A 22574-nucleotide genomic window follows, 5' to 3' on the forward strand; every position below is an offset into this window, starting at 1 on the left:
AAACAGATAAAGTGAAAGTAAACATCTGTCGTTCCGCATGTACAAGAGAAATAATTTTAGTTTAAGGAAAAGGGAGAATGAGACCTGATAAACAGAGGAGGGATGGAGCGATTTCTATACAGCTTTCATTCATAATTATACCGGTACTTTAATTATTATTATTTTTTGGTAGGAAAAGGAACCCCAAACTTTTGAAGAATTTCTCTTTAGAGAACTACAAACCTTACAGTCACCTTGCAAGGGCGACGCAGCACACAGAAAGCTTTTGAGCGCAGTATCCCTTTAACAAGAGAAGGGCTGCATCAATGATAAGTTTCATCATAGGTTACTATTTATTTATTTTTAATCTCAATTAATCATTCATTCTGTAAACAAAAACATAAAAAAAAAACATAAAATGTTCCCAGAGATCAAAAAGACATTTTCAACTTGTGTTTGACAGACAGTCCATGTTCACATTATTTTGTATCTTTAATTTTTTTGTTTTTTGCAAATTGATTAATTGTTTTTTTAACTTCAACCCTTACATTAAGTTAAGCATGACTTTAAGGTGGAAGACTAAGGTAAGAACAAACCACCAAAATGTTATTGTTGTAAATAATTTATTTCTTAGTTCATATCAGCTGTGATTTTACGCATTGTGAGCCCTGGGATGAGTCATAAGTCAAGGAACAGGAAGTGATGCGGTAAAGGGAGGAAGGAGGCGGAGGAGGTTTGACTACAAAACACAAGTCGTTGAGTCAGTAAAGCCTGGTGCAGCAGTTCTTTAGTTGGGTTTGTCCCTGCTCTTTACAGTAGGACAAAGGGGGCTTAGCTCAGGTGTGTGTGTGTGTGTGTGTGTGTGTGTGTGTGTGTGTGTGTGTGTGTGTGTGTGTGTGTGTGTGTGTGTGTGTGTGTGTGTGTGTGTGTGTGTGTGTGTGTGTGTGTGTGTGTGCAAGCAGGTACACACACACAAACCTGGCGATGCATCAGGTGCTATGACATCATCCTCAAGTCAAAAAAGCCGTCATAGGATTCTTCCCGAAGACTCACATCCGACAAGCAGGCCCTCTTACTGCTTATCTGTCCGTGTGTGTGTGTGTGTGTTTGTATGTACATGTACAGTGTGTGTATGTGTGTCTCAGGTATCTTGGTAGGGCAGGTGGAAGCATCCGGGGCTGTCGTCGTCAGGGGACCAGAAAGAGGACGGTCTCTTGTGGTGCAGTTCTCTGCGGACGCAGCGCGGACACGGCTGAGCTTTCTGTCGACACTCGGTGTGGAACACGGCGCCGCAGCCGTCACACCTGCAGACACACACAGATAGACACATAGGTGGGCCTTGGTATCAAAGTTCCAATACTATATGTTCGTTGCACACACACACACACACAGCGACCGAAATGCCTCAGTACCATGGAGTATCGAAAAACTTAGGGTATCGAAATGTAAAGTATTGAAAAATGCAATCAATCTAACAATGTAAAAGTACTGGTGATTGGCTGAGTGGAGCTGCAGTGGAACAAGAGATTGGGAATGGGTGGTAATCTAAAGGGAAGTTACTACAATTGTAGTGAAGTTTGATTTATTGATATTTGTATGTTTTTTTATAATAATGATTGAACATTTTAACGATACCCAGCCCTACACATGACACGTGATATGGACGGGATGGACAAATTAATAACTTTTTAATGCATTGTTCAATGACCTGCATGCACCTGACAAACTGGTGTACTGATATTATCCATTAATTATAGAGGACGGCTGTTTACATTGAGTCATTTCATAATTTCCTGTACCATCAGAGTCTGAGTAACTAAGTCAACAGCTCTGTTCCAGTAAGTATACAGTAAGATACCGCTGTTATCAGTTAATACTTCCTTCACAAGTTATACAACACACCTCAGCGAGAGAGAGGTGTGTGTGTGTGTGTGTGTGTGTGTGTGTGTGTGTTGTGTGTGTGTGTGTGTGTGTTATCAGAGCCTTTTAAGAATCAGTGGTGATCAGCTCTTATCGCTCGTCTGTCTGTCACTCTGAGTTTCAGTGAAGAGGACCAGGCTCTGGACTGTGTCAAGTGTCTATGTCGAGAGTTACCGTTTCAACCTTCACACACACACACACACACACACACACACACACACACACACACACACACACACACACACACACACACACACACACACACACACACACACACACACACACACACACACACACACACACACACAGTGCTCTCATGCCCAACAGTGTCACTAACAAGCGCCAGGCTCACGTACACTTTTCATCACCTATTGGCTTCAGTGCTTCTATCCAGCCTTGCGTTCCAAATCTTTTTATTTTTTCTATTCTGAATAATACATCTGACTGGTCCCCACAAAGCCAGAATGACACACACACACACACACACACACGCACACGCACACGCACACGCACACGCACACACACACACACACACTAAACCTAACGCCTCTAACAGAAAATAAATCTACTACAATCCTTTTTTCTGCTTATGTCCGCTCCCTATGGCTGAATTTTTGATCAAGTCTTATCGAATCAAAAATCAAATCAAAAGTAAAGCTTCACATGTATTAGAAAGGTTATGTGGAGGTTGTTACCTCTTGGTGGCGTTCTCCTGGAAGGGGTAGATGACCTGTCCGTTGTGGCACAGCTCACAGATGAAGCCTTTCTCTCGACACAGACTGCAGCTGAAGACGTGGGAGCTGGCGAACTTGATCACCTTGGACAGGAAGGGAGCCAGCTTACCATCAATGACCTGGAGAGAGAGGAGAAAATACATGATGATGGTCAACAAAAACAACTAAGACTTTAAAGTGAAAGTTCACAATACAGGTGTCAGACTTTGATAGAAACAGGATTGGGCCTTTTCCGTTTTTAGAAAACTTCGGAGCCTCAACTCTTCCTTAATGGCAGAACTAGTTTACCTTTTTTGTCCGGTTTTCCTTTCAAAGCCACCATTGAAATGATCTCTCATCTTAAGGGGAACCATTCCAATTCGATACAATTAAGTTCATACAAGCTAATGAATAATAGTCAAGCAGCATGCACCACGGGGTCAAAAAATTCAGTTTGACCAAAAAATCTGGATGGAATCAGTGATTGATTGATTCAAATCTGCTGAACAGAATTATTCAAAAAGAGACAATGCCAATAGCCTGATGCAGCTGTCTGCACACCAAGGGAAACAAGTAATCATTTGCAACTGGCTTTGATACTATTAAGAACGAATCACAACAAAAACATGTCTCTGTGCAATACATTTTTTTTTTAATATCAGCAAAGAAATAAGGAGAGGCACTTTGAAATGGACTTCAAGAAAGCGTTCTGGTTCGGAAGAAAGACGGGACACACAGGAGGAGAGGAAACTAAAGGGAGGAAATGGGAAGACAGTAAATGAGGTGAACGCCTTTTAATGGCAACGCTTGGCCAGTTCCTTAAAGGAGTGGTGGGGGTGTGTGGGCTTGGGGGGGGGGGCTGTGTTGTATTGTGGTGAATAGACAGTGGATGACTCACTCACAGAGGGAAAAACTGTTAGGGGAAAGTAGAATCGTACAGAGGTAAAAAAAAAAAAAAAACTTGATATGGTCGCAGAGCCTTTTTGTCTAAGGGACACATAGCTATATGGGGCTAATGAGAGAGAGTGCATGTAAGACAGAACGGGAGAAAAATAAGAGTAAAATAAAGTAAGAGAGAGAGAGAGAGAGAGAGAGTGGTGGTAGTGGAGGTACAATGTTCCAGAGAGGTCTTGAGCGAGAGAGCCTGCTTTCAGAAACAAGTGGTTCCACCTGGCAGAGCTCTGGACCTCCCAATTATAACCTCCTTCATGCTGTTTGTTACATGGTGAGGAGGATAGCATGAGGATGGAGAGAGAGGAAACACACACACACACACACACACACACTGCTTACACCATGCAGAGTCTATAGCACTTTAGGTCGAGTTTTCCACAATCTATTGTACAGAAATGATCAGGACTCAGACCAACATAAGGCTGATCATTTAGACCAATCTCTGACTGAATAAAGATCTATTCCAGTCTGGGCTCGGGACATTTGCACTAAAATAGTTGCTGCGACCAACCACTCCTTATTATTCTTTATATGCTCATGCCTGCACACATGGGAAAACAAGCAATGTGCTATGCACGCTGAAAGACTAGGAGTCTCAATGTTCAGTTGGTAGAATTGATCATTACACATTGCTATGACATGTGTTTGTGTACGCAAACTTTTGTTGTGCATACGGGGCAGCTCGTAAAACAGTTAATGAGGTTGTTCCCTACATGTTTTGATAATCAAGCTAGTCTGCACAAAACAGGAAAACAATTTATTAGTTATATACTTAATATATTAAACTGCATATATTTGCGCTATGTGATAACATTGTTGAGTATTATGACGACGATATTACTTGTGATGATTAAACAAATACTTGAATATACATTGTTAATGTCTTTCTGCATTAGACTCTACACACTAGCATATGCCCCGCCCCCTTCAAACAAATGTTCTGCTAACCTGTATCTGATTGGACAAATATATTGACATGCAGAGCGTGAATGCATGGCACATGGAATACACTACCATTCATTGCAGTTCAAGCAGTCTCGGCAATAAGTATAGCTCAAATATTTGTATCGCGCCGACGATAAATTTTCGATACATTGTGTGCATCCATATAATAAAGGCCAACTTTTATTTCAAAAACGATCTCAACAAAAGGTTTGATCTGGAAGCAGTATGTTGGTTTGGTCTGAGATGTAAAGAGATGGTGTTGTTAACAGGAAAAGTCATACCTGTAAGTAAGGGTCCCTAATGTCATATTGTTCTATATATGGAGGGAGGGAAAAAAAAGATCAGTCCAAATGAGAAATAATTCTAGGCAGTTACTGAAGGTGACAAACAAATATATATGTGTGTGTGTGTGTGTGTGTGTGTGTGTGTGTGTGTGTGTGTGTGTGTGTGTGTGTGTGTGTGTGTGTGTGTGTGTGTGTCCTCTCCACCACCAAAGCCATAGCAGCCCGGTCCAGCCCGGTCCACATGACGAATGGCCGTGCTGATGGAGGCTGACAGGCTCAGTAATTAAGTCCCTCTATAATTGGACTGGGCAGAATCAAACGACTGGCAGCACACAGGCTCTGGTGGCTGGGAAAGATGGATGCAGGGCAAAGTGACAGGCGCAAAAGAGCAATAGGGAGGATAATTAAAAAAAAATTCTCAAGACTCTTTGTTTACGACATCTGGATGCAATCGTACATTATTAATGCGGAATTATTTAGAAATTCCGGATTTTTCAAATGTGAAAATGTATAAAAGTCGTGAATCTTCCCCCCCCCCCCCCATTATTTTACCGTTACTACTTGCTATAAATTTCCAAGTGACCATTTTATTAGCTGCTGGCAGGCACTGGGACAATCATTGAGGCAGTAACTTACAACTTTTCAACCTCCTTTTAATTTCGCCAAACATCCAACAGGGACAACATAGAAGCCAAATTGTTGATGGCTGCTGCCCTGAGTGTGTCTGGGGCCCAACCATTAGCTGGGCGGGCGGTCCAGGTTGGGACTTGAACTTTTGCCTTCAGAACAGACGGAATGGCTCGATGCAGATTTTTTAGAACAATTCATTCCTTATGTGGAGGACACGAAAATAACTCTCTTTGGTTCAGATCAGGTCCCAAATCAGAGTCAAATGCAACATGTGATGAGGGGCAACACACACGCACACAGACACAGACACTGCTTCTTTTTTTTTGCAGTAGAAAAGGTTGGGAAAAGCACAGTACAGTTTTACGAATTTAGTTTCCAATTGTTACTGCGCAGATTGTCTACTTTTTTTGTTGGCATTTTCAAGCTTTATTTGACAGTACAGAGTTAAAATGGGGAGACAGAGAGAGAGAGAGAGGGGGGATGACATGCAGTAAAGGTCCACAGGTCGGATTTGAACCCGCGACCACTGCAAGGAAGGCCAGAGCCAATATAGTACTCGCTCTATCCACTATGCCACCGGAGCGCCCCTAGATTGTCTATTTTGGAGGCAGGTGCTCTGGAGTTTTGACTTGTCCTTTTCATCCATCTTATACAGGATGACTTTGTGTTGTTATTTCTATAAAGGTCAGAATTGTGTCTCCGCCGTCACGGTTATTTAATTCTTTTTTAGTTTTCCAGATATTCCATACACACAATCACATGAAAACAGACTGATACTTTGCTGGTTGAATACCTGAATTTAGTTTTGGAACTAACCTTGTTGATTTACACTTATGGACATTGTAAGGATGAGCTGTTAACCAAAGCAACTAACTACTTGACACTACTGTACACACAAAGCAAATTCAATATCTGTGTGTCAGTCTGAAATGGTAAAAACAAGGCACTTTGTAGAGGACTATTTCAACAGAATACGTTCGAACTTTAAAAAGGTTAAAAAAAAAAACTATGATAGAATATATTTATAATATTCACAATATGATTGCAGATGTATTCATAACCTTTACCCTCTTTCCCTCCAACCACACAAACACACACACACACACACACACACACACACACACACACACACACACACACACACACACACACACACACACACTCCATCCTCTTAAACTCCTCCCCCTCCAGTTCAACCTCTTTCCCTGCTCCATGCAGAGTCTTTGTGCTCCAAAACCTCCTAATCCCCTAAAACTGCTGTTTAACAGCCGCTCGCCTGCCCTCCTCTCCCTCTCTCAAACACACACACACACACACACACACACACACGCTGACTACCACAGCTCCATTGAGGAACTAGAAAGCCAGCTGGGATTACATGGCTGGAAAGACCTGGGTTAGCTGTGTTTGGATAACGCTCTCCTCACACACACACACACACACACACACACACACACACACACACACACACACACACACACACACACACACACACACACACACACACACACACACACACACACACACACACACACACACACACACACACACACACACACACACACACACACACACACACACACACACACACACACACACACTTAGAAGACTTGATGTATGTGTGTTGTCAGTGTATGCATGGTGGAGTCTGTCTTCTCAGGGGGTTCCCCAAATTTCTGAGTAACCTGCCAGATGAGTAGATGCAGGAAGCAGATCTGCAGTATACCAGTGTTATGTTGCACAAACGACTTCATATGAAAAATACAATCTTGCCTTATGGATACGAGTACAAGGACGTATTCCTTTTTCCTTAGACACATGGGTAGACCTGATAACTTAATGATTCCACCACTGAGGTTTGATAACTAGTCCTGAACTAGTCTAAACCATATCTAACTCAGTTTAGAAAAATTATCTCAACATGTGTAGGTCCTATTGGAAACATTCAGAAAAATAGACAAGATATGCCCAAACTGATCAATCACAACTCTTGCTGTCTGTAGTTGCTGCAGCTGTAGAGTACAGCGCAATGTATTTACTGGTCTTTAAACCAGAAGATTTGAATATGTTATTATCTATATTGCTGTACATTATATTCCCATGTTGTCCTTCTTTTAACTAATCATATAATATCTCAAAGCCTTGAGCAGATCACTAGAAGTCTTTCTGAGAACTTTTAACATTTACTTTAAGAGGCCTCTTCTGTGTGTGTCTGGACAAGTGTATGAGTGGAGAGAGGCATGCCTGGCATAGAGGGAATGCCAGGGGTGTCACTGTGGGAAGCACACACACACACACACACACACACACACACACACACACACACACACACACACACACACACACACACACACACACACACACACACACACACACACACACACACACACACACACACACACACACACACACACACACACACACACACACACACACACACACACACACACACGCACACACACACACACTTTCCTACTCACACAAAAACCCTAGAAACAATCCTTAAAGCCGGCAGGAGGAAAAGGGCAGAGTGTCCTTAGACAAACACATATGTTTTCTCCTAAATGAACTGGTTTCCTAATGGGGGATATGGGTGGAGGCTATTTGTCCATGGAGGGTGAATAGACTAGTGTGGTCCAGGGTTTGAGCCAGGAGGGGGTGGGGGGGTGGGGGTTCAGCCTTCACTGACCTCTGGGCTGGAACAAAAAAAGCCATGTTGATTAAGAGCGTCATTTTATATTCAGGAGGTGAATCAAAAGAAACAAGCTTGTTAATATGGAAAACCAATTAGGTTCAGGCAGAGTGCTTGAGAATCTGCAAGAGGGGGAGAGAGAGGGTGGGTGAGAGAGAGAGAGGGTGGGTGAGAGAGAGAGAGGGTGGGTGAGAGAGAGAGAGGGTGGGTGGGTGGGTGAGAGAGAGAGAGAGAGAGAGAGGGTGGGTGAGAGAGAGAGAGGGTGGGTGAGAGAGAGAGGGAGAGAGAGAGGGTGGGTGAGAGAGAGAGAGAGGGTGGGTGGGGGTTAGAGGGTGAAGGAGAGAGAAGAGGGAGCAAGCTCTACCGAAGACGCCGCCTATTGTTCAAATTACTACTAAATCGCCAGTTTGGGGGGTTTCTGAGTACATCCCAGAGTTTAGCTGGGAAAGAGAGAGTGGAGAACGGACACACACACACACGAACGAACACACACACACACACACACACACACACACACACGAACGAACACACACAAAACCCACATGTGTGCTGTGAGCGTGTGTGTGAGGCCAAGGGGATGTTGGGAAGAATGGAGGGATGTCAACGCTTTGTTTTTCTGCCTGTTGATTCTGAATGTGACCAATTAGTGAAGCAGAGAGAGAGAGACAGAGTGTGGGAGTGGAGGAGGAGGAGGACGGGGTGGGGGCAAACTCTTTCACCGTGAGAGTCTGTCTGTGGCCCAGCGACAGAGTCACAGAGAGGGGACAGAGAGAGAGAGAGGGAGAGAGACAGAGAGAGAGGGGGGTAGAGAGAGAGAGGGAAAGAGAGAGAGAGAGAGAGGGGGTAGAGAAAAAAAATTGGGGCAGGGTTCGAACATAATGAACATACTGACAAACAAAAGGACTTTTCAGTCATTTGTGGTCGCTTCTGTAAGACCCCCCCCCCCCCCCACACACACACACACACACACACACACACACACTCAGTTCAACGACTAGATACTGAACTCCTTTTTAAAGGATCTCTACTTTCATACTAGGTTAAGTGTGCACTTTGTAGCTGTATGTGTGTCAGAGAAGTAAACATTTTCTAAGGTATATTCTCATCGCTGAAAAAAGCTAACTTTACTTACAGGAAAATTGGATTCCTGGAAGACTGTCTTGAAGTTAAAAAAACTTCCTGAAAAAGTTACTGTTTCACTGTTGTTGTTCACAGCAGCAGGGCCCACAGTTTGGTTTACAAGCACATTCGAGTCTTGCTTTTGGTTCTAGGTTCCTCAAAATAACTTTGTTTTGATTTATGATGATAGATTCATTAAATACTAACAATTACACTTAGAGTAAATATGTTTTGTAAATTACCTGCAGGCTCTGCTAAGGTACACAAATCCACCTCCTCTGAAACTGCATACTGCACCTTTAACACATTTCAATGTTCCAAAATAAATTCTCCTTATAACTAAGATTAAAACATACAGTAGTCGGTGGTGGCCAATGATATTAACAATGATTTAGGAAAACGGTTCACTTCAATTTGATCAGACAATCTGCGGATGGAATAAGCTATAATGCACAATGGAGGTGTCTTTATATTGGAAGAATAACGGACGTGTTAAAAAGGTTTCCACGGTGCCAGATATGAATGAGTTCTTTCCACTGAGATCATTGTTTTCCTGGATCAGGACCCTTGTAAGACCTAGCCCTGCTCTTCTGATTAGAGCTTTGAGAGGGCATTACCCTCTCTTATCACTGTTATGACATGGACACTTGCCAAAGAAACAAAGGAGAGCTTGTGTTTACCTTAAGGATAAGGTGAGCATTATATTCTATGGTTTTTCCTATTGTCAACAAAGCCAATAAAATCACCCACGACAACGTGTTAGTTTGTATCTTAACAGTTTCTCCTCCAGCCAGTCAGTCTATTGGTTCATATTTAAGATGAGGTCATCATTATATAGTTTTATTTTCGAAAACAAACATGCATTTTGTATCGACACTTTCAGCAAAACGTTACATTAGCATGAGCTACCGTTTACTTGAGTAGGCTACTACTACAGCTCATGTTGTCATTTTAATGTTGCACCGTCTAGTGCACTAATGTTGGTTAACATAACTAGCTAGCAAATGTTTGCAAGCGAGCAGAGCCTGCTTGGCTTGTGTTGGCTCTAAAAAAATTAGAGTTAAACAAATTTAAGATGTGGGCAACGCATTGAAAATCTGGAAACTACAGCTAGAACGTCTACACAAAAGTGTGAATTTGTGTGTGTGTATGTGTGTGTGTGTGTGTGTGTGTGTGTGTGTGTGTGTGTGTGTCTGCGTGCGTGTGTTTGTGTGTGTACCTGCTGCAGGTCAGCCATGGAGTATAGGTGGATGTGCTGTAGAAGGTATTCCCTGGGGAAGATCCTGTGAAAAGAAACACACACGAAAAAGTTTTGAAAAGGTTGTGTGGTGCACCAATCACATGATGAGATACTTTATCCCTCAGCGGTGGGGCCAATCAGAAGAGAGAGAAGCCACTTCAGCATCATAAAACACATCACATCATCTTCCAACTTCAGTTTAAAACCACAATTCCCAGCATGCTTCACCAACAAACAAAAATAAAAGGTAAAATATATTTATTTAATTTCTTCCATTAAGAATCCCCAGTTCATAGTGCAACTGAATTATGATACAAACAGTCAAGAATAGAGTCAAATGAAATGGATGTCGGGCAAAGGCAAGCAATCTGTATTTGGAAATAATCAGGTACAATTTCACATTCAAGGACGTTCCCTGTTTAAATTACTTATTACATGCTAAGTATTTAAAATATACTGCAGATTATTATAGACATCAGACTGCATGGTATTTTGTATTGGAAACAGTTATGACGCCTTGCACCATCACAATACCCTTTTAGACAACAGTGTTTTGGTGACCTGAGATGGACACTGTGTCCCTGTGTGCTGCCAGAAGCTGTTGAAGGTCATTTAGCTATCTGACTGGCTTATAAGGTGGCGCCTGTCGTGCAGAAATCTGACTTTGATTTTGTATTATATAAGTACAACTGGCTCCTATTGGGCTCACTGCTGCAAAACTATAGATATGGAACAATCATCACATACTGTAGATAATAGGAGCATATACGGTCCATGGTGCCAAAGTAATGATATCAATAGTCGAACATTGAGTGACAAAACACAGACAGGAGAGCTCTGGTGAAGTGTGAGTGTGTGTATGTGTGTGTGTGTGTGTGTGTGTGTGTGTGTGTGTGTGTGTGTGTGTGTGTGTGTGTGTGTGTGTGTGTGTCTCTGTTTGTCTGTCTGTGTGTTCTGAGGCCTCCTCTCAGACCACTAAGATGGATGGCACCAAGTTAAATCCTGTCTAAGCTGTGATGAGTGTCACCAAAACACAAGTACGTGTGTGTATTCCTGTGTGTGTGCATGTGAGTATTCATATGTGTGTGTGTGTGTGTGTGTGTGTGTGTGTGTGTGTGTGTGTGTGTGTGTGTGTGTGTGTGTGTGTGTGTGTGTGTGTGTGTGTGTGTGTGAGAAATCCAGACACCTCATGGTGATAGGCACCACTGATAAACTACTCTGGTACTGTTTGGTATGTTACTAATGGTTACCACATCAGCATTCAGAAGACAACACACACACACACGCACACGCACACACAGATCCAATAATCAAACACACACTGGATCCTTGTCGATTGTGAAGTCAGTGCCCAGATGAACACGCCCTGAAAGTGTGTGCTGATCTTGATAAAAGAACTCAAGAACCAACACATTTATGGATTAGATAACAAACAGAAAGATACACAGACTCAGGTATGAAGGCACACACACACACACACACACACACACACACAAACACACACAAACGGCAACAACTGACAATATTTGTGTAAGAACAGAGTGTATTTAATGGCATATTTGATTTCATTTCCTCTGAGCTCTTTCCAGCAGACACACCTTTCATTAAAATCGGTCCCTCAGTGATTGTGATCGTTTACTGAAGGAGGGTCTGACCCAAGTAACATAGTGTGTGAACCAGCAGATGTAGGACGTCCTGCAAATATATGTGTGTTTGTATTTAAGTGCGTGTGTGTGTGTGTGTGCGTGTGTGTGTGTGTGTGTGTACACGCGCATGTTTTTGCGTGCCCAGGGGTGGATAAACACATTACAAATTCTAATGCAAACGAAAAAACAAAATATCTTTGCAAAAACTCTTATCTTTGTCAAACGATCAATCTTTGTTGACACAGTGTCAAAAATGTTCTGATACAACTTTTTGGATGTTGTAAGTGTCTGATGTAAGTGCTTTTAATGATATGTCAAACCTCATTTACTCACATGATTACATGACATCTTGAAAGTGTTCGTTACGTTTTTAGGAATTATATATATGACCAAACCAAGAAATATTGCATAAAGAGAGACAATTACTCTATGGAGAAGCAAAGAAAAAATATCTTAGGCCTATGTATTTGATGATCTGAATGAGAAACATACACACCTCAACACTAATACTGCAAGAATAATGACCCGGAATTCACGAAATAAAACAATTGTTCAAATTCTTATTGCAAGCATTGAATATGATTAAGCATCCACCTACTTACACATTAACAGCTAGAGATCCTTACCCTCTCACCTTAACACTTACAGGCACCTTGGCAAAAATTAATTAACACTTAGCGACCTCCTTCTTACCCTGTACAGCATGTTAATAATTACCTACTAACACAGCAAACTGCGAACAACAACCTAACAGCCACTTCAAATGATCAATTCACAACTGATTAAACTTTGACAATAAAATAATAGAAGAGCCTTTATTCTGATCTGCACATTAAGCCGGTCAAAGATTCCTTTGCAACGTGTCATCAAAGATCCACAGTAGCACTGTCTGCACATTGAGAAATTACACTCGAATGTACAGCCACCCTTTGTGCCTGGTGTGAATGTGTATGATTTGGTTTGATTGTGTATCCGCAGCTCTTTGCCTGTATGTACCACCAGACATTTCTCTTCAGCTCCCCCCCTGAAGGAGACAGATGAGCAGGGGAAGGTTTTAGCGCCACGGCCCTCATCAATCCTGCAGTGTTTGGAAGTGTCGGGGCGCTAGCCGGCACGAGCTAATGGGACAGAAGTAAACACAGAACCACGCCACCATGCTGCTAGTCTCCTCGCTGCTGCAACAGGCTACGACTAATATGGGAGTTTTTTTTAGAACTGATAAAAATAACAGTAGTTTCAGTTTGAAGCTACTTGGCAAGCCCAAGAAAAGATATTCATTGAGAAAAACAATGACTGACTACTAATACTAATTAGATTTGAAGTAAATGTCTTGGTTGCCATTACCTGTCCGGCTAAAATCCAAGATCTGTAGTCTTTGACATTTTGCCTCAGACACATGTATTTACAAAATAAATAGTAATAGAAATAGTATATTGCAATATAAATAAATCAAATATGTACTAATAGGCCTGGAAGTAAAAAATGGGTTGAGCATTATTTTATGCAGCTCAAAATTAAAAATCAAATATAATACTTTGGTTTTTCCGGTTTTCCACTTGCATCTACTGTAATTAAAGGGTTGGTTCGTCCAAATGACAGAAACAGATGGTGAGGTGTTTGTGGTGGTGGTAGTATTCAATACTCTGGATAATTCTCAGACCTCATTGTGAACCCTCCTAACTTCTACTAAAGAATACCTCTCTATAATTAACCCAGATGATGTAACTGCTAAGTGATGAATTATGCTTTGTGCCAATGATGATGTTATAATATTATTGAGTATATTTCTGTCTGTCTGTCTGTTGAGGTGGAGGATTCCCCTTCACACATATAGTGGATCAGAGTGTATTAGTGACCTGCGCCGGGGCGAGGAGCATCCATCAGCCACCAGACAAGGCTTTCAGTGTGGGACCTCCACTCAGATAAACAGTCAAACCCCCCACTCTGACCATCACACACACACACACACACACACACACACACACACACACACACACACACACACACACACACACACACACACACACACACACACACACACACACACACACACACACACACACACACACACACACACACACACACACACACACACACACACACACACACACACACACACACACACACACACACACACACACACACGCACACACACACACGCACACACACACACGCGCGCACACACACACACACACACACACACACACACACACACACACACACACAGCAGGAACCCATTTTATGTATATGCAGGATATATACACACACCGGAATTCATGCAGATAAAAGTTATGGCAGCGTACATGCATGCACTCAAACGCACACACACATGTAAACACACACGCATGGATCATACGAGGGGATGTTACCAGTCTGTGTAATGTGTAATCGAGGACTCTATAACAAATATTTAGTGCATCAGTCAGTGTGACTGATGTCTCCTGTGCACAGAAAAATACCTTTGAAAATAGTTGAAAATCTCCTTTAAGAGGACCCTCCCCCCATGCAGATAGTTTTGCTGTGTTTATTTGTGTAATTTCAAGTGAGTCTTTAAATCTGCAGGAGTAGAGGACTAAACTCTTTTAGACATCTTTCTTTTGTCTATTCTACATACTACATCTGACCATAAAAATAATCTAGTTAGCATGCAGTAGGCATACAATTGGGACACACTTACTTATTTATTTCATCATAACACTGCGCCTTGATCTTGCCTCTTGCTTTTATATCCATCGCAATCCCCGTTTGTTTTCATACGGAGGCTCCGTCGATGCGACGTCACTTCCGGCGCGCACTGGATTGTGGGACAGAATTTCCCCAAATAGCATGCTGATTTCAACACTAAAAATCTCGGAAAAGATGTAGTAGACATCCGGGTATTTCTAACCATACTAAAATCTGGCCACAAGAATTGGAACATCCTAAATCTTTTTTTTCTCTACCATACTAAACAGCAGAAAGTATAGGGGATTGGAACGCAGGGTACACTTTCCCCCATGACAGACAGACAGTCACTTCCGAGCCCAACCTACCTTCGTCTGAGGTCTTCGGCGATGGTTGCCCGGCAGCTGAACAGGTAGGCCCTTAGCGACTGTAGCTGCTGGCGTAGACGTAGCACGGTGCTGAGCGGCTCAACGTGCTCGTACAGACACGGGTTGAGCTGCTGTACGTCCAGTAAGGGCTCCTCATACACAAACTCCAGGAACTCTTTGGCCTGTTTAGACACCTAACAAGGGGACAACAGAAGAGTTTTAAAGGTGCACTGTGTAACTTTGGGTGTGTGAGAGAAGTGAAAATAGTCTCAGGTATATTCTCATAACTGAATAAACAAATGTTCCTCACAGGAGAATTGGATCCGTGGAACACTGTTTGAAGGTAGAAAGCTATGAAAAGTTATTGGTTCACTGTTGTTGTTTGCAGCAGCAGGGCCCACTGTTTGGTTTACAAACGTATTCTAGGCTTACGTTTGGTTCCAGGTGTCTCAAAATAATTTAGTTTTGATTCTTGATGATAGAATTATTCAATACTAAGAATTACATGCAGAGAATATCCCTCCTCCCAAACTGCATAGTGCATCTTTAAGTCTGAATCAGTACAACAAGGACAACAGCGACATAATGGCTACATGATTGCAGTGGATAAATAAAAACAACATGTAACACGATATATTTTTTTCTCTCTCCCATGCCCGGTCTTTATTCTAAGCTAAATGTCCTGTGCCTGTAGCTTCATATTCAGGGGACATACCCAAGAGTGGCATTTATATTCTCATCTAGCTCTGGGCAAGAAAGCAAGTAAAGTGAAAAATTTCCCAAAAATGTCCTACTGTTTCATCTGATGCAATTTTGCACAGTACACCATGAAGTAAACATGTCCTGGGTTGTTGGGGATGTGGTGTGTTCTCAACTGTGATCCAATATGTTTAGTTTGATCAACAGTAGCAGGTCTGTGTTTTTTTTAAGGTTTATCAGATTGTAAAACACTGCTACTACTGGGTTTGCTAATAAAATATAGGATTTTACAACACTGAAAAGCTTTCACATTTAATCTTTCATAGCAAAAATTTTAAAGTGAAAAGTATAAATACACCAAATGTATCACTATGAATGTATGCTTGGAACCAGTTAAAACAAAAATGTTTTAGCTGGGGTCCTCTACATTGGCTGTCTTTCCGGATCTGCTCCATTCGGGGCAGACCTTTTTCTTGCAGGGACTAAATCTCTCTAGATCAATCTCTCAAGAACTTAAAACTATCAAGCCTTCATCCTAGGACTTTGATTTGTATATAAGTAAGACTTCATAAACATTTGCAGATTGCCTAGAATTTGTTGAAGGGTGGAAAACCTAACGACCACATGAAATCAGGACTTTCAAAGCTAGTACAATAGGTATGTTGAGATGATGGGTATTTTCATATGAGTAGTTTCATATAGTGTGTGTGTATGTGTGTGTGTGTGTATGTGTGTGTGTGTGTGTTTGTCCACCTTGTGCTTGCTGGTGTCCCAGTTGTGCAGCAGCCGTGCTGGGATGAGGAAGGAGTTGTCCTGGTGGCAGCTGGTGCAGTAGTACCAGCCGCTATAGTAACAGACCTTCGCTTTGCCTTTGGAAAGACCAACAGGACGCTGACAACCTGAGGAGAAAATGATCATCAGGTTAAGTATGATGATCTGTGTGTGTGTGTGTGTGTGTGTGTGTGTGCGCTAAAATCTCATTATAATCACATACTGTGTATACGATAAGATATGACCTCTGTTATCATGAGGAAACCAGTTCAATCACTATGAACGTGTCAAAAGTTGGATTCAAAGCAGCAATCTTCTCCCTTAACGTGAGACACTAGTGCACATTATCACTGACTTATTGGACACTCAACATGTCATCAGATGATGGCTGCAATAAAAAAAGATCCATAAAAAGCGCTGTGTGTGTGTGTGTGTCTGTTAATGAGTCTAGAATGGATAATTAGGGGTTGCACAAGTTTGGCTTTTTGGTGTCAACAGTCTGCTGGAGATCAGGAGAGAAGCAAAGGTTGTAGAGCAAAGAAGTTGGGAGTTAATATGTGTCGTTTTATTGCCCCTCACTAAATACCAGCGTAATCCAGCCGAAGAAAGCCTCTAGATAATAAGCAAGCGTGACCCATTTTAACCACACACACATAACAGTTATTATCAATGATTAGAGAGTTATATAGAGACAGTTTTGATTGTTTATTGCATTTGCATGTGGTATTTCTTTGGTAAAATGACCTTGAGGGATGCATAAATGATGGTATGTTGGACTACAGAGACCACTTTCAATCTGATTGATCCACTTACTGGAAATGCAGCAATGACATTAGGTGTTCATTCTTTTTTTTTTTTTTTTTTTTTCAACCTTTATTTATACAGGTAAATCCCATTGAGACCGAAGACTCTTTTGCAAGGGAGACCTGTTTTCCTTTCCCACGTTACCATTCACACACACATTCATACATCGATAGCAGGCTAACTATCGACATTCACACGAGGCAAGGTGGGTGAAGTGTCTTGCCCAAGGACACAACAACTATGACACAGGTGGCAGGGCAGGAATCGAACCTCCAACCCTTTGATCATCGGCCGACCCGCTCTACCAACTGAGCCACAGTCGCCCCACAATTCTTGCACCCCCTTTGGACAAAAGCTGTAGGGTTTTTACTATACCAGCTGTAGTTGCGTTCCCATGACAAAGGCATGAAGAAAAACTATATAAAATAGCATTCACTGATGGTTTCTTTTGCTTTTACATGTAATTCATGATCATCAGAGGAAAAATTAGACGGTTTCATAAATATTTAAAGTTACTCATAGCACCTTTAACCCGTTTTATGTACGTCCTTTAGTATGTCAATAACTGGGACCAATATTTGACTTTCATCTAAAATTCCCTTGCATCTTCTTGTTTAGTACATCATCTAATACAAATATCTGTGCTGCTAGCCGATAAATATACCTGCTGCAACTTCACAAAGAGTCTTGATTCTTCCAATAGTCATAATAACGCAGCGGACTTCAATCACAAAGTTGTTTCATGGTCCTAAAAAAACCAACAGATCCTCCGCTCTATTCAGCCTGATATCTTCCCCCACTGTATGCTTTGTCTCCTACACTCTTTTAAGTCCATTCTTCACCCAAACACCCGGGCCTGCTCTATGAACGCGATTCGCAACACACACACACACACACACAATCAGCTGAGCGCCACAGCACTGCGACAGGTGTCCCCTTATCCACACCATCTAGGAACGGACATGGGGCCTCGCAGAAAAAAACAGCAAAACCAAGAAGAAAAGAAATGGAAGATTGTTATCGTAAGGCACAGAAAGCTACAGAGGAAGAAAAAAGAAAAGAAGGGAACAACAGAGGTAGAGAGAGAGAGACGTGTGTCGGCCTGTTTTAGTGAGTCGTGCTTCAACACAAGAATCCACTGAAGGGGCTGGAAAATAAATAGGAAATAGAAAGAAAGAATACAGAAAGAGTTAAAGGGCGATGGAGAGATGAGAGGGAAGATGGAATTGCATGAAAGAGAAGAAAAATAAAAGAAAACAAAAGAGACAGATGAAGGCAGAGGATAAAGGAGAAGTTTAGTCCAGCTACTTGTCTATTCTACCACAGACAAGAATCAAAAACGTCTGAAAAACAGACAATGGTCTAATCAGTGCTGAGAGCTGGAAATCTGTTTCATCCGACCAGAAGAAAGAGCACCAGCCAGTCAGCCATATATAGAATATGTGCAATATGTGTTTGGTCTGGCTAAATGACAAATGTCTTAAAAATGTGTTTGCTTGATTTGTACGACTAGTATGTATTTTCTTTGTTTTTACTCTCTTAAATGCAATTTTTTAATGTCTACTCTTTATGCCCCTTTAAAGCACTTTGAATAGCCTTGCGTCTGAAATTGTCCTATATAAATAAGCTGGCCCTGCCTTGAAGTCCAAAACCATAATGATATTTCTGGTTTATTACAACTGTGGGTTTATTTTCTTTTGGACGTCCATACATCGGTTAGAACAGTGCAGATCCCAATTTGAAAATTGTACGACAGAAATACCTTTAGTATAGACATATTTTGAGGTAATTTAAACGGAAAACAATGTCACACACATCAGCTTGTAAATTACATTTCTAGATAGAGTATATTTTTCAATTGTAAAATGTCCTGCTCGTTTTGACAGTGGATTAGGGACCTTCCATGACACGCTATTTAGGGACTGCTCTGATCATATTCTCGATAGCAATGCTTTGCCATTTCTACTGTATCCCTAAAAGACCTTGCTTGTGCAGAACATGGCATTTATCGTTTAAATGATCCATTTTCACCAGTTTTAAATGTTTAAACAATAAATATTGTTTTTTTCCTTTGCTTGTGGATACGAAAAAAGACACAAAACCAAAGTCTTATCTTTTTCTGAAGGAGCCATGATTAAAGACATGTGTGTGTAACTCAGATTGAGGCTAATTTGAGCAGTGAGCTCATGGCTGCTGTTTGGGTGGATGCTCTTTCAACACAAACCACAGTGCACTGGTCTGAGGCCAGCCGGGCAAGAGGGGGGACGGTCAACAGGCAGAGAAACACTGTGTCACTTCGAGGAAACTGCTGACCACTAAGGCCAGGGTTTGGGCCAACTGTGGCCTCCATCTGGTCAGCTGCTGCTGGAACGGAGGAACAAAAGAGGCAGACGTATATGTAGCCCCAAAAAACATTCGCCAAAACTACGCAACCTTTCACTTTAACCTCAAATTCTATATCATAAGGACGAGAGGAGAGAAAAAAACCCACACACACACAAGTAAAAACAGTACTTCTGAGTACATTATAGGAGGGTAAATCAGCAGAATGGTTAGGGTTAACCTTGACCTATAACGCATGTGGGGCTATGGCAGAGGGAAACCGACACCAGGCATATAAATCTGATGCTGACCTGATCCAAAACCTCAACAAGCAAGCAGCAAAACAAGCTCAAAGCAAAGAGAGAGAGAGAGCGAGAGAGAGAGAGAGAGAGAGAGAGAGAGAGAGAGAGAGAGAGAGAGAGAGAGCTCTGCAGGAACTGGAGAGGTCATTTCAGTAGAACTGAACCAACAGGGACAGATGGGGATGTTGTATAAATAAAGAATGAATAATAGTACACTATGCATTTTCTTTCTTTCTTACAGATATCTAAAATGGTATGTTATTTTTTATTCAAGGGTCATTTAAGAGTTACAGTGTTTCCCCTACCATTGTACAGGCCTGGCGGGGCCGCCAGGCCAACGGGACCCCCGCCAGGCCAACAGCAGCCTAACTTTAAAAAATAATAATAATAAAAAAAAAAAAAAATTATCAAATTTTCATTGATTCCGTAATAATAATATGCGAGTGTCTGCGCGGCACTGTCGGTCTACCCCTCGTGTGCGCCTGTCTTTACAACCTCTCGTTTGATCATCCCATCAGCTGATCTATGTGTCTGCGTGTGTGTGTGTCTGCGCGCGGCGCGATGCGCGTGTGTATTCGGTGCGGGTGCGCACTTGTTAAAACACGGAAGCCAATGAGCAGGAGCATGACTAGCAAGCAAACGTTGATCTAGTGGCGAAAATAAAACCAGCGCCTGCTCTATGGAGATACTAAGGACTCAGTAACAGGGACGTTGAACAGGAAAAAGTGCTGCGCAAAGTTTAGAAAGTTAAAATCGCTACGTCGCCGTGGCAACACAACCAATCTGTATCAACAGCTGAGACAGCGCTGAAAAAAACGGCATGCACTCGTTTCAGTAAGTTTACAGAAGTGCCACACTGGCACTGCTACTGCCTTTGACATTCTTCTCAGAAAAGCATTCATTTATTTTCAAGGGACATATTAATTTATTTATTGTTTTAACTGTCAAGTTATCTTGAAAACAGCAGGCTATTGTAGGCCTACAAGCTTTATGTTTTTGTATTTTCAATGCTACTTTATTTGTATGTTTTAAATTGAGAAATAGGCTAGATGAAATATAATGGTCGGAATAGGGAATTTGCCTTATGTAGCACACATGTTGATAGGCTAATCATGATGTGTAGCCTATGTTAATTCATTTATTTTCAACAAGGCTATTTGCACTAAAAAAAAATAAAGAACATTTTTCAATAGGCTAGCTTCAAGGTGAGGTGATTCAGATTATTCCAGAAATGAGTCTAAACAGGACCTGTCTATATTAGATCTTAGTGTTTATTGTTTTTTTATTGAAATCCATGTGTTTTTCTTAAATAGTTTACGTGGCTTGTGTCTCCAAATTATTACAGAAAATAGTTATAGGCAGGGCATATGTTGTTTACAGAGCACAGAATTAATCAGATTTCGCCTCTCAAAGTGCACCAGATTGATGCATTTAACTTTAAAAAGGATAAGGTTTCTTCTGCAGGGGCATGCCCCCAGACCCCCCTAGAATGTCCATTCTCACCCAGCAGAATCTAAAAATCCTGTGAGAAACACCACATGTACAAACGTACTGAATGTGAAAGCATAACCCGCCCTCATTTTTAACAGGCTGTCAAAAGAGGCTCATCCCAAATGGGGTTCGTTTTGGTCAATTTCTTCTAGAAATTTGGTACGCACGCGGCACGCATACTCTTTATCAGCTCTTACCACCGGGCCTAAAAAAAATTCTAGGGGAAACACTGAGTTAGTAAATATAGTATACAATAGTAGACTAAGTATACACACATTTACTGTATATCGAACACATTTATTTAAAGTATATAAAGTACATATTTACATTGAGCTAAGTTTACAAAGTATTTGTTTAAGTAAGTATATCTAAAACGTATATATACTTAAGTAGGTGTTCTCACATAAAGTTAAAGTTTAAGCAAGTGGCCATTTAATGTAAGTAAGTGTATGGTAAATGCCAAGTATAGAAGTATTTACATCAAAGTCATTTAGCAAGTGTATACAGTTTCTCAGATTTTCTTTCTTGACCCAGAGGAATGTCTTTCAAAAGAGCTGTATAACCTCTTGGGACATTGGGACGTTTGTCAGTGGCAGTTTTCATCAGGTCAATAACATGGCCACACAATTTCATCGATGTGAAGCACCTAAAAACCAGGCCTAGCCCAGGCAACACCATCCAACTTCTGCTATTTCTGACTTTCAGTTTGGTGAATGTCTAATGAGTAAAAATCCATACACATTCAAAAATCTTCAATTTACAGTGAGTATACACATATTTCAAATTTGAGTTTACAACCACCACTACTTTTCCATGTTACACTACCAGCACCTTAATTCATGAATGCTACTTTGGCTCATTCAAGAAGTAGCTATTAAATACTTTCTAGCGCCCACTACATCCTCCATTATCAGCATAGAGTAACTACTGCTTTCTCTACTTGTCTCTGATCTATTATGGGCCGAACAGAGAGAGAGGGACAGAGGGAAAAAGATGAATGGGAATTCAAAAACGTAGCTCAAAAGGTCTAC

At 41.5% G+C, this 22574-nt stretch overlaps 1 protein-coding gene across 1 annotated transcript in view; it reads right to left on the reverse strand.

Moving 5' to 3' along the window:
- Nucleotides 1–1120: 1120 nt before the first annotated feature.
- plekhm3 (pleckstrin homology domain containing, family M, member 3) overlaps nucleotides 1121–22574 on the reverse strand; it is a gene marked incomplete at both ends in the record, with an annotated part of 31709 nt that continues 10255 nt past the window's right edge. The window contains 5 exons of the mRNA XM_080037478.1: nucleotides 1121–1283; nucleotides 2595–2752; nucleotides 10456–10519; nucleotides 15155–15348; nucleotides 16607–16752. Coding sequence (XP_079893604.1) covers nucleotides 1121–1283; nucleotides 2595–2752; nucleotides 10456–10519; nucleotides 15155–15348; nucleotides 16607–16752 — 725 coding nt within the window. The remainder of the gene's footprint in view (nucleotides 1284–2594; nucleotides 2753–10455; nucleotides 10520–15154; nucleotides 15349–16606; nucleotides 16753–22574) is intronic.

This window comes from Ammodytes marinus (genome assembly GCF_949987685.1).
Source record: "Ammodytes marinus genome assembly, chromosome: 12".
NCBI classification, from domain to species: Eukaryota; Metazoa; Chordata; class Actinopteri; order Uranoscopiformes; family Ammodytidae; genus Ammodytes; species Ammodytes marinus.